Source organism: Nerophis lumbriciformis, linkage group LG10 (genome assembly GCF_033978685.3).
Source record: "Nerophis lumbriciformis linkage group LG10, RoL_Nlum_v2.1, whole genome shotgun sequence".
Classification (NCBI taxonomy): Eukaryota; Metazoa; Chordata; class Actinopteri; order Syngnathiformes; family Syngnathidae; genus Nerophis; species Nerophis lumbriciformis.
This window is the reverse complement of record NC_084557.2, coordinates 21,391,495-21,405,433: the sequence shown is the minus strand read 5'-3', so window position 1 is coordinate 21,405,433 and position 13,939 is coordinate 21,391,495. Positions and strand designations below refer to the sequence as shown.

The 13,939-nt window shown below is 39.1% G+C and overlaps 1 protein-coding gene across 2 annotated transcripts in view; it reads right to left on the bottom strand.

The window, feature by feature from the left end:
- The window catches only part of LOC133612539 (receptor-type tyrosine-protein phosphatase eta-like), a 64,443-nt gene that overhangs the window by 15,986 nt on the left and 34,518 nt on the right, over positions 1-13,939 (bottom strand). For both annotated transcript variants that reach the window (XM_061970021.2, XM_061970022.2), the window contains exons 7-14: positions 12,910-13,170; positions 10,568-10,834; positions 10,218-10,481; positions 7,439-7,684; positions 7,099-7,353; positions 6,746-7,009; positions 3,419-3,679; positions 3,079-3,342 (exon numbers count right to left, since the gene is read on the bottom strand). In XM_061970021.2, the coding sequence (XP_061826005.1) occupies positions 3,079-3,342; positions 3,419-3,679; positions 6,746-7,009; positions 7,099-7,353; positions 7,439-7,684; positions 10,218-10,481; positions 10,568-10,834; positions 12,910-13,170 (2,082 nt within the window). The remainder of the gene's footprint in view (positions 1-3,078; positions 3,343-3,418; positions 3,680-6,745; positions 7,010-7,098; positions 7,354-7,438; positions 7,685-10,217; positions 10,482-10,567; positions 10,835-12,909; positions 13,171-13,939) is intronic.

The window sequence follows — 13,939 nt, the reverse complement described above, 5'->3', positions numbered from 1 at the left end:
GCACGCCTCTAAATACAGTTATGATAAAATATTGGACACAAATCTTGTGTCTTAGGAGATATTTTTAGACAATATTACATTTTGCATGTACGTTTATCACTGTAAATTGGTTCAGGGCCTGACCATGGTAGTAGTTCTAAAGTAGGAATTAGGGCTGGGCGATATGGCAAAAAAATGATTACGATTAATTTTTTTGTATCATACGATCTCGATGAATATCACAATATAATAATATACTCAGATGACACAGCCATTCTCGCACTCCTCTCCAACAGTCAATCCATCCTGGACTATCATAACACAGTCAAACATTTCACAGAGTCATGCACAGCCAGTTATCTGGAAATCAATGTCAATAAAATAAAAGAAATATGGTTCAACCCCCCCTCACCTCAGAACCCCATCATCATAAACACACAAACAGTTAAAACAGTTGACACTTTTAAATACCTGGGCGTAACCTTGGACAATAAACTCACCTTTGATCAGCACACCACGGACATTCAAAAAAGAAGTCAACAAAGACTGTCAGCCATCCGAAAACTTAAAGGACTATACGTTGCACCTCATTTCCTGTTATTACTTTACCAAAGCATTGTTCAACCCATCCTTCTGTAATGTTCCACATGTTTTTTCACCATGCTTTCTGTAACCAACCGGACCAAACTCACACGCATTACAAACATAGCAGCTAAAATCATCGGCCTACCCACACCCAACATTTCAGACTTAAACCACAGGTCCATCACCCGACTGGCAAAAACAATAGTCCAGGATATCACTCACCCACTACACCAATACATCATCCCACTACCATCAGGGCGCAGGTACAGAACTATCAAATTCCGGAGGGCCCGCCTCAGGAAAAGCCTTATCCCTGCAGCTATAGCCGCCCTTAACAGCAGGCCCGGCCGACCCGTCTGACAAGCCTGTAAATGTGTGTTAGTCATGTATGATGTCTTTTTTTTTTTTTTTTTTTTTGTGATGTGTAATGTCTAGTGTTTAAATGTACGGCAGTGACAATGAATTTCCCCAAGGGAACCAATAAATCTAAATCTAAATCTAAAAAAAAAATATATATTTTTTTTAATCAAAGTTGGATTGTCCCGTGCAGGATTATAGCGAGTACCGTTGAATCCCTACTTTTTACTACTGCAGTATCTTGTAACAGACATTTCCACCATGTTTGCTCGAGGTCATATATGCTAACAGCTGACAACTGTCATTTTGTTCATATCTATATTTGAGGTACGCTACGATCCGTACCTCGGTTTTAAGGCCACAGTTTAGCTAATTTTTCAGTACATTTTGTGTGAGTGAAGACAACTTTTTTTCCTCTCAAAGTTGTTTTGTTATTTTGCTTGTCATCACAAACTTAATTCTGCACTAAACAAAGTATCATTGGTGTAGTGAATAATATAAAACTTTTATTTCAAGTTAACATTTACCAAACAACACTTTCAAATGGTAAATTATAATTTGTATTCTTTTATTACTTGTATACATCAGTGCTTCTCACCAGTGCTTTGGCAAACAAAAAGTGGTGACCCACATTGTGTAGTTTTTACAACTCAAATACTGTACCATACATTTAATACAATTATAATAAAGTGCAGTTTGAATTTGAAGGACTGTAAATTCATGTATACCAACACATAAAACAAACTTAATGATTATTTCAGGAAGAAAATGTTTTTTATCCACAAACTCAAAAATGATTTGAACAAAAAGTGTCTGCAGTGTTTTTCAGTACATGTTATATCAGAGGAGTGGAATCTTTGCAGACACATAAACAAAATATTTAGATATAAATAGGCTTTTTTTAAATGCCTGGGTGTGTTGTTTCTCCCAGTCGGGACTGATAAAGACTCCTTTGAGTCCCTCCAAGTCCGCATTCAGGGCAGGATTACTTGCAAACTGCAGCAGATAGTGAAAATAAAGTCGCTGCTCCTTTAAACGTTGTTTCAACTTATATACTAGTGTTAGTCATATAATTGTTATGTTGTTCTTCTAGGCTGCATTCCAGCTGTGTGAGGGGGACTAGGCACAACGCTGATTGAGCATTAAATATGTCGTGACGAGCCTGACTTTTGCGCGGTGGAACGGGAGGTTGCGCACACACACACGGACACAAACACTTTCACTAAAACACATGCAAACGTACACAAACACAAACACACACATTCACACAAGATCACGGTTCAATAAAGATGGATTGTTCCATGCAGGATTATATCAAGTGTTGTTGCTTCCCTACTGTTTACTACTGCGGTAACTTCTAATAGACTGTTCCGCCATGTTTGATCGAGGAAATATGCTAACAGCTGATCACTGTGATTGAACTCAAATTAATCCCAATCAACAACCACAATCATATATTCGCCCAGCCATAGTAATTACTAAGGCAAAAAAAAAAGTTTACAACTTTCTAAATATGTTTTTTAACATTATGAGAGCCCTCTAGACCAGGGGTCCCCAAACTTATTGAACCGGGGGCCGCATTGGGTTAAAAAAATTGGGCCACGGGTCGGGCTGTATACATTCCGAGCGCAATGATGTCACGTTATCGATAGGAAAATGCGTTTTTAGACAATATGATTTGCCTGAGCGGCTTGGAGACACCGAGAGTAACGAGCGGTAGAAAATGGATTAGGAAGGAAAGATTAAAAAAAAAAAAAAAAAAAAAAAAAATGTAACTTGGTATCCGGCCCGCCAGCGTCCAAAATCCGTCCCGCGGGCCGTAGTATGGGGACCCCTGCACTAGCCAGTCACCTATTGTATACACTCTTTCAATCCAATATAGTAGACATACTAATAATATTGTGGAAATGAAGACATATACTATACTGACTTTAAGAGCTCTGGTCTCATTTAGTGGCCAATACCACCATAGCATTAATATTTTTTAAGTTTATTTTTATGCTCGTTTAGGCCTAAAATTTATTTTAAATGTTGGGGGGAAAAAAAATCTTCCATAGTGAAACTACAAACTTTGAAGCGTGAGTTGGCAAGGGACGAATGTATACCAATATCTGTTACTGAATAAATGAACAATAATAATAATTGCAGTGTACTTACAAGTAGCATTGGTAACAAATTCTGATGTTGCATTGAATGGTCCACTATATGACATCACCGTGGCACTGTACAGGCTCCCAGCAGACAGACCCTCAAACAGCAATGAGTTGTTGGTAGTTTGCACCGGCTGCGGTTGAGAAGCCATGGAAGAAGTGTTGAGGTAAACAGAGTAATTCTCTACTTTGCCAGGCGGGCTCATCCAGGACACCAAAACTGAAATATTGGAGCCAAGACTGGAGATACTTGGTTGTACCCTCTCAGGTTCTGTTACCACAAAGAGAAGAAAAAATACACTGAGTCCCAACATTCTGAAAAAGGAAAATAAAATGTTAAGTCTTACTTGTGTACTGAGAGATGCGCTTTGCTCTCCCCTCTATGCCATCCCCTGCTTGGACAAAAACAGAGAAACTGCACTGTGTCCCCGGAGGGAGTTCTGAGATCAGTGCAAAATCCTCTTCCACCGTTTTGTTTTGGGAGCTACAGTCAGTAGTTTCAATCCGATATGTATACTCAGGCTTGTGCTCCTGTGGCTTCATCCATGTCAAACGTATGGCAGTTGAGTTTATGGTGTGAGCCTTCAATTTATTAATCTCAAAAGGTCCTGGAAACCAGACAGATATTTTCAATTAATACGTGCATTGTGGTCAGATAAACAACATTTGCTGACGTTTTTGGGTAATGAGACAGTTGGGGAGCTTATGAAAAGGGATCATTTGTAGTGTAGTGGTTCACAAAGCAGATTAATACCCTGCTTACAACTGCCACCCGTGCATGCTGTGGCCCTTATATCAACAAACAGCTTCAGCTATGACTCTGAACTGGATTAGCGGTTTAAAAAAAATATATTTAAAAAGTTATGTATGACATTAAATAAAGCATTTTCCACTACTTTAATCATTACTGTGCCGACCCAAAAGTTGGGAATGATAAATCAATTGAATGATTTCTGGTCAGTAATTATTTTGGCACTGATATGGTGTCTAACATTATTAAGACTAAGGGTGTTCCGATACAGAGCTTTCACTTCCGTTACGATACCAATATTGTAGCCTTCAGTATTGGCCTGACATAATATCAGTACAAATCATACATACTTTTGTTATTTTGTAGTGAGACTGTAGATGTAACAATTCACTGAAGGAACAGACAAAAAAGATGTATTCTATTCTATTTTATGATTTTGTAATGCTTTTAATTGCTTGATCAAGTGAAATTACTCAAACAGAAAACAATGTAAGGTATAAAAAAACTAACCTTATTAGATATGGAAGTTATTTTACCATACCATACCAACTTTATTTATAAAGCCCTTTAAAAACAAGCACAGTTGAAAAACAAAGGGCTGTACACCACAAAGAAATAGAGGCAAAGGACAGACTAAAAAATAACATTTAAAACAGAAATAAAAATACACAATTAAAAAGCAAATATAAATTACCCTAAGAACAGTTTGTTAGATAAAAACAGTTTAAAAGTTAAAAACAGTTCAAAAAGTTAAAAGCTAAAAACAGTTCAAAGTCTCATGCTGGGTTAAAAGCCAGTGAATAAAAATGGGTTTTAAGAAGGGTCTTGAAAATAGCCAAAGAAGGGGCCTGTCTCACATGGAGAGGGAGATCGTTCCAGAGTTTGGGACCCGCAACAGAGAAAGCTCTGTCCCCTCTGAGCTTGCGCTTTGTTTTGGGTACCTCCAGGATCAGCTGATCAGCTGACCTGAGGGACCGGGTGGGGGCATACAGATGGAGCAGCTCAGAGAGGTAAGGTGGGGCAAGACCACGTAAGGATTTAAAAACGAGTAAGATAATCTTAAAATGGACTCTAAAAGACACAGGCAGCCAGTGGAGGGAGGCTAAAACAGGAGTAATGTGCTCTCTTTTTCTTGTGTTAGTTAAAAGTCGGGCAGCTGCATTTTGGACCAGCTGCAGACGTGAGAGGGAGGACTGACTAATTCCAAAATATAAAGAGTTACAGTAATCCAGCCGAGATGTAGTAAAGGCATGGATTACTGTCTCTAACTGTTGCCTAGAAAGAAGGTTTTTAACCTTGGCCAGCTGACGTAAATAAAAAAAGCTGGCTTTCACCACTGTGCCAATCTGACGGTCCAATTTAAAATCACAGTCAATACGAAAGCCCAGGTTGGTGACCATGGGCTTAACGTGCAAAGCCAAAGGGCCAAAGTCAACAGGGGGGAGCTTACAGGTACCACTAGGTCCAAACACTATTACTTCTGTCTTCTTTTCATTAAAATTTAAGAAGTTTAGGGCCATCCAGGCCTTGATATCCTCAAGACAGGCAAGTAATGGCTGTATTGAAGAGGCATGATTTCTCTTTAATGGAAAATACATTTGTGTGTCATCGGCATAACAATGAAAAGAAATATCATGCTTTCTTAGGATTGAGCCCAGGGGAAGTAAATAAATAGAAAAGAGAAGTGGTCCCAAAACTGAGCCTTGTGGGACCCCACATGTCAAGGGAGCAACGGAGGATTCAGATCCAGCAACATTCACAGAGAAGGTCCTGTTAGTCAAATAGGACTTCAGCCAACTCAAAGCAGTACCACAGATGCCCACTTGATGCTGCAGGCGTCTAATTAAAATATTATGGTCCACCGTATCAAATGCTGCTGTTAGATCCAGTAAAACTAAAATTACATGATCACCTAAATCTGTTGCTCGAAGGATGTCATTAAAAACCCTTAATAAAGCTGACTCGGTACTATGGAGGGGTTTAAACCCAGACTGAAAGACTTCTAAAATATCACAGTCCTCTAAAAAAGTGTTTAACTGGGTAAAAACAATCTTCTCCAAAATCTTTGAGAGGAAAGGCAGCTTAGAAATAGGTCTAAAATGGGCTAAAACTGAACTGTCCAGACCAGGTTTCTTTAAAAGCGGTTGAACCACGGCGTGTTTAAAACTGGTAGGAACTACTCCAGAAAACAGACTGCTATTTAAAATATTAAGAACAGGCTGCCCTATGCAAGAAAACACTTCATTAAAAAAGGTAGGAGGGACAGCATCATGGGGGGAACCTGAGGGCTTCATATGATGAGTTATTGTTACTGTTATGATTTTGGAGCACAACTATTTGCAAATGTGTATCTCAGTCTGTGCATCTGTAATCCGATTCACATATTTGTGTACTAAATTGTGTGTCTGTATCTCAATATGCGCGTGTATGATCAGATCCATGCGTGCCTGTTTTAATTTGTGTGTCTGTATTTCCATATATACTCCGGGCTCGGACCAGCAACAGATTGAAATACACGTCTGCAAATAATTTTGCTACAATCATACTTCAATAACAAATCCTTACTGATTGAGAGTTGAGCCAAAAAGCCCTAGGCCAGGGCTATTGAACTAAAACATTTTGGGGGCTGTATGTCCTGAAAGCAAGTTTACACAACATACTATCGCACAGCCACGCTCGTTGGCATCCATTACATCAATCAATCAAAGATTACTTATATAGCACTTAATCACAAATGTCTCAAAGGGCTGCACAAGCCACAACAACATCCTTAGCTCAAATCCACACACATCCTACACATGCCTTCTTCAGTTCAAATAAGGCATTCAGTATTTATTAAAAACAAAATATGTCCTGCCATTTCAACTATTACTCTGCAATTGATAAAGGTTGTTACCAAATAAGACCAGGCTACGGTACGTACGTGTGAACACAGACTTGATCCGTGGAGCAGCCAGGGTACCATCTGCTGTTTGTGTGGAGACAGCAAAAGTGTAGTTGTTGCCAGAGAGAAGGTCAGAGATATTGACAAATGTTCTGGAGACCACTTTAAACTGTGGATTGGACGATTCGTTGGAGTAATGCACCACATATGAGTAGTCCGACTTGTTTTCTGGCTGCTCCCACACCAGCACCACTGAGTCTGTGCTAATTTCTCCTGCTCTCAGCATGGTCACTGAATACGGTCCTGAGCAAATGTAAACAATGGAAAAAAGGAGAGTACTGAGTTTTACACAAAACATTTACAGTGAATCCTCACCGCCTCATTTCACTTACTTGTATAATTATTTGCTGTAACGGCTATGCTCTTATAGCCCAGGACTGCAATAGTTTCAACAGAAAGAGAGTACCGGGTTCCAGATTGAAGTTTGGTCAGCATAAACCAGTTGTTTGTGGTAGTTGAAAAGCCACTGACACTTGACACGCTGAAGTTGTACTGATCTTGATCCATATCATCTGGCAACATCCAGGTGAAGTTAATGGAATCGACAGTCTGCGACTGAACACTGATAGATCCAGGAGGGTTTGGAACTGATCCCCCAAAAAAATATTATTAGTTGCTATTGGACAGTAGATAAGTGAGGTACGAACTATCTTCAACGAATGAGTAACTCACAAGTTGCATTGCAGACACTGGAACTGTTGCTCTCGAAAGGTCCACTTTTGCTTATCACCACCACACAGTAAAGCACTCCTGGCTTCAGGTCTGTAAATGTCGTGTTTAAAGTGGCGTTGATCACAGATTTTGAGTGTCTGTTCAACTGAACAGTGTAGGAATCCACCTGCCCAACTGGAGCACTCCAGTACACAGACATATTTGTCGTTGTACCTATCAAGAGGATGTCAGAAACTGGCGAAGGCCCTAGGAAAAGGAAGCATTAGTTGTTTTAATACTTAACAAGCAACATATCATATTTTCTTATCGCAGCCAAGGTTGTCTTTTGTTACTGAACAGCAGAGAGTACAAACTATAGGAAATATGATAATTCTGGGGAGAACTTTATTTTTGCTTTTTTGATAACACATCCCCCGCCAAAATAATGATGAACAATAAAATATTTTCAGTTAGAATTAGCACTGTCAAACAATTAACATTTTCAAATAAAATTAATCACAGGGTTTCTGTGGATTCCATCCATCCATTTTCTACCGCTTGTCCCGTTCGGGGTCGATTCATTTCAATTAAATATAATTCATTTTTAATCTATATTAGTATAATATATGTACCAATACACATAATTTGTTTACTAAACACTTTTAACATCATGTTCTGAACAAACATTCCATCCACATTAATGTGGTCCAGCTACTCCCTTTGTGTTATTAATGAGTTGTTTTAATATGGAAGTACTTTAGTAAAAAAAGAGAGGTCCTTCTTGCAGAGTGTGCATAATACTTTATGGGCCTGATCTACTAAGATCCAAATAGCAAGTGCTAAACAGCGTGTACAAACTATGACAATTGTGTGTACTATTAGTGAGCGTATTTTAAGTTGATCTACTAAGACTGTACAAACACAAAACCTTTAGTAGATCAGGCCCAATGTCAATTGACTGTTTCGCTGTGTTTTTTTGTGCTTAAATTTCCCATGGAGCTGGCCAATGTGCTGTTTGGCATTTTCCATATTGACTTGTTTGCTTTTGCAGCCTTTCACTATACTATAACTCACAAGGAAAAAACTGCGTTGCCAGTTACATTTAAAAGATTTTGGGTCATTCAAACTACAAATGGGTAATTGTTCAAACATATTCGTTCAAATCAGATTAATAATGATGATGGATGTATCTGCATTTACTGGTTAATTTTAACAGCCCTCATTACAATATAATATATTGAACAAAAATATAAATGCAATACTTTTATTTTTGCTCCCATTTTTTACAAGTCCAAATCAAAGATCTAAAACTTTTACTTCATACACAAAATACCTATTCCTCTCAAATATTGTTCACAAATCTGTCTGAATCTGTATTAGTGAGCATTTCTTGTTTGCCAAGATAATCCATCCCATCTCACAGGAGTGGCATGTCAAGATGCTGATTATACAGCATGATTATTGCACAGGTGTGCATTAGGCTGCCCACTATAAAAGACCACTCTGATGTGTCCAGTTTTGCTTTATTGGGAGTCTGGGGGGGACAGAAAAACGGTAAGTATCTGGTGTGACCGCCACTTACGCATTGCAACAAATATCCTTCGCATAGAATTGATCAGGTTGTTGATTGTGGCCTATGGAATGTTGTTTCACTCCTCTTCAATGGCTGTGCGTAGTTGCTGCTAGCAGGAACTGAAAGAGGCTGTCGTATACGCCGATCCACAGCATCCCAAACGTGCTCAATGGGTGACATGTCTGGTGAAAATGCTGGCCATGAACTGGGATGTTTTCAGTTTCCAGGAATTGTGTACAGATCCTTGCAACATGGGGCATGCTTTGTCATACTGCAACATGAGGTGATGACACCATCGAATGTGAGCATTTTCCCACTCAAGTTGGTTACGACAACCATCTGCAGTTAGGTCGAGACCCCGATAAGGACAACAAGGATGCAGATGAGCTTTTCTGAGACGGTTTCTCACAACTTGTGCAAAAATTATTTGGGTTATGCAAACCAATTGTTGCAGCAGCTGTCCGGGTGGCTGGTCTCAGACGATCATGGAGGTGCTCCTGCTATGTGTGGAGGGTCTGGGCTGGTCTGGTTACACGTGGTCTGCGGTTGTGAGGCCGGTTGGATGTACTGACAAATTCTCCAAAAAGGCCTTTGGAGATGGCTTATGATAAAGAAATGAACATTCACTTTATGGGCAACAGCTCTAGTGGACATTCTTGCAGTCAGCATGCCAACTGCATGCCCCCTCAAACTTGCGACACCCGTGGCATTGTGCTGTGTGATAAAACTGCACATTTGAGAGTGGCCTTTTATTGTGGGCAGCCTAAGGCACAGCTGTGCAATAATCATGCTGTTTAACTAGCATCTTGATATGCCATTCCTGTGAGGTGGGATGGATTATCTTGGAAAGGAGAAATGCTCACTAACACAGATTTAGACAGATTTGTGAACAATATTTAAGAGGAATAGGTATTTTGTGTATATAGTAAAAGTTTTTGATCTTTGACTTTACCTCATGAAAAATGGGAGCAAAAACAAAAGTGTTGTGTTTATATTTTTGTCCAGTGTATGTACACAAAGTATACAGTATTATTTTTCTATTGGATTACGGCCTCCGTCATTCAGTGGAGGGTATATTAATTATAGTTATCGTCTGGCACCACCTGTTTTTCTGACAGGTAAAAAGGAAATGTGGCATTTATTCAGTCAACTGACATTTGATTGTTATTATTTTTTTTTTAGGAATAAGGTTGTAGGATAAAAGTGCATGAATGAGTGAGGTCATACTTGTGTAGCTTGATATATATTCCCCTGTAGACTTCACCCCTTCAACAACGGTAAACACTTCAAAACTGTACGATGCTCCAGGGGTCAGGCCGGAAAAGGTATAGATTTCTGTTTTAGTTGAAACATTGTGAAGCACTTTGCCATCCTGTGACATTGTCGCCAGGTAGGCGTAGGAGTCCTTATGGTCACTTTGCCTGAGCCACGTCAAGGTGATGGCTGTTGTGTTTACGTCCTTCACCCTTAGTGCAGTCACTGCTTTGGGCACTACAACAAACAACAATGAGGTAATCAATCATATCACAAATTGAAGATAATAAAACAAATATTCATGCATCAGCACTTGTTTTTACTTGTGTAAGTGAACGTCTGCACTGCTGTGGATTCACTTCCTGCTGCTGCTAATGTTGTGACACTGACGTTGTATCTCGTTCCTGGTTCCAGATCAGTCACTATAGTGCTGTTAACATCACGGACTTGTAGTTCTTTCACAAGGGTTCCTGTAGCGTTGTAGATTTGAACAATGTACGTGAAATTTAATTTCTGCGGGTATGACCATGCCACTTGTATTGCGGTTGTGTTGAAAGGGCTGGCCACAAGGTTCAACACAGGGCAGGGCACTAGAAAAAAAGATGATACAATATTTAAATATTATATATATTTTTTTTAAATGTACATGATTACTAGTATTACACATTGGTCAAGTTGCTCACAGTGCAGGAATATACACTCATTTATTATTTCGATACGAGACGAGGTACCCCTTTGTCACCCTCAATCACATAGCACATATCAACAAACAACCATTCACACTCACATTCATATCTATAGAGGGGTTTCAATTGTTTTACATTTCCCATAGTACATTGACAATATCCATATTGAAGGATGGAAGTTAGTGAAACGCTAATTGTCTTAGACAATTTATCCCATAGTAGTTATAATGTTGACGACGTGTGCCATTTTCAACTGCCCCAATCGAGGTGGAAGGAATAAAACTAGCTTGTATCGCATTTCTAAGCGTTTTTCTGGCAAAATGGCAGCGGCTGGGAAAAAAAAGTTAATGGCGAAGACGAGCATGGATTGCTCAACCGAGATGTGGCATGCTGACGACTTTGTGTTTGTTTGGATCATTTCAGGTAAAACATTTTGTAAGTGAAGTGAAGGGAATTATATTTATACAGCGCTTTTTGCTAGCAACTCAAAGTGTTTTACATACTGAAACCCATTACCTAAGTGACATGTAAACCAGTGTGCGTGGCTGGGGCAGGTGGGGAAAGTATCTTGCCCAAGGACACAACGGCAGTGACTAAGTAAAGTAAGGTAAAAAAAAAAATCAAAAATAAATACCAGCCCCACTTTGCATTAACTTGATGTGCTTGGTCGAATAACTTTGATAGTAGTTGTATTGATAAAAATAGTACTCAGTTCTTTGATCTGGACTGTAGCCTCCACATAAAACAAAAGTGGAGCTACATGAGAACAACATTCTCTCAATCCTGCCTTACAGTCAGAGTGTGCTGAGATGACAATTGGTTATCCATGATTATCCAGCGTGACAAACTTAGGTGGGATCATTTCTGAGAGTCCATTTCTCTCGGCTGGCTTGAGGACACAATGTCGTCTGGGTTTAGACAGATAAACATAAACGCCACAAACCCATCCACAAACTCCAATAATTGTGAAAGTCGTTCAAAGTGTAAAATGGGCTAGGTTGAACAATTAGGTAGTTCACAAAGTCCTGTTATGAGACATCGGGGAAGATGTCGCGCATGGTCTCTGCTCCATTCAGACTTGTCGATCTTGTACGGATCCTTTCATCCAATTACGGCTGTTAGTTCTTTATAACGACGAAGGGACTTCTTATCTAATGAATAACAGTATTTCTCCATCGTATCACAGCCGGTGCAATGTTATTTTCCACTGAATAGTTCGGAAATATTACGTGTAGCTCTATCGTGAACGATGGCGCTCCACTTTCAAAATGGCTGATGCGATGCACTTTCGGGGTTAATTGAAATCCCTCTATTGGCAATTGAATCTAACATGCATATGTTTTGGGGAATGGAGGAAACACATACTGTAGGTAGAACATGCAAACTCCACACAGAAACGCTCAAACCCTCGATCTCCTGACTGAGAGGCCAACATGCTAACCGCTAGGCTAACATGTGGTCCAATACAACAGACAATCCAAGATTAAAAACTGTCAAGGGTAAGAGATATGTCATCACTGCATCGTAATCTATTATAGTAGCAGTATCATGACAGCAGTACTATTCACACACTATTCCATTGATAAAAAAAAACACATTTACAAACTGTATATTTAATTATTATAACTCTGATTTGATGCCAAATTTGTGACATACACTGACTGTACAGCAATTATAAGGAACAACTAATACAAGATTTGATATTTGGAAATTGAAATTGAAAAATACAATTGATCACTAGAATAAATTAAGATAGTGTTGGATTTGACAATTAAAAATTGTGTACACGTTTTCTTTAAATGCTCAGATTTTTTACAAAAATTAGAACAGTATGATAGAAACAAAATATTCTTATAGAGAGAGCGAGATGAATGGAATGCTGTCATTGTTAGAGGCTGCCATTTTTAGGACAATATTTGTGACAATAAAGTAAATATGAAGTGAATGGACGATTTAAAAATGATTTGCACTAAACTTACAGGTAGCAAACGGGATCTGGTTGGATGGGTTGTTTTGGTTTCCAGCAACAGCAGTGACTGTGACGAGAAAACGTCTTCCGGGATACAAACCACTAAATTGAGCTGTTTTGGACTGTGTTTCATTGCTAGAGAAATATGACAATTCTTCATTGGAGATGTTCACCACATATTTATCTGCTCTTCCATGTTGAGGCAAGGTCCACACAATGATAAGGTTGTCAGTTCCTGGAGTAGATCCTATGTTTTCAGGTTTCTCAGGCCCTAAACAATAAGACAGCCAAATGAGTAAGATTAAACATTAGGCCATTCAGAGTATAGGACAGGACTAGTTGGTGTAATGACATGTATGAGTCATAATGCAAACCATAAGTCAGTGTTGTCAAAATACACACAAAGCAAAAAGGAGCATTTGGGCCACATCAAAAGAAAACACGTAATGGTAGTACCATACCAAAGTTAAAAACATATTATTACAAGAATACATGTTTAATTTAATAAAAATGCATGCGAAAAAGTCATAGCTGTACATGAAAGTTAGAATATTACAATAAAAAGACCTGATTTTAATAAATAAATAGTACAGTATGAGCATTAATGTATACTGTAATTTCCGGACTATAAGCCACTACTTTTTTTCCATGCTTTGAACCATGTGCTTTATACAAGACTGCGGCTAATTTATGGATTTTTCCAGGTTCACAAGCTTCACATGCCGCAAATAAATTTAGCTCTGTCACATCAGACCAATGAAATTGCCCAATGGGTCATGGTGGACCAATGAAATTGTTCATATTAAATCAAACCGACAAATTTAGTGAGGCATTAAGCAAATTATGGAAACACCCCCATGATGGAGAACACACGTCGAAAAGTACACGATGCAGCCCTAAAGCCGAAAACGATCGACCCGACCATCGAAAAAGGAAACAGCAGCCACACTGGTCAGAAATCCACCACCACTAACGGGCCCCACAAGGACGGACTGCCGCGCGAAAACCGTTGTATGTCGCGTTACATGCACTGTTTTGTT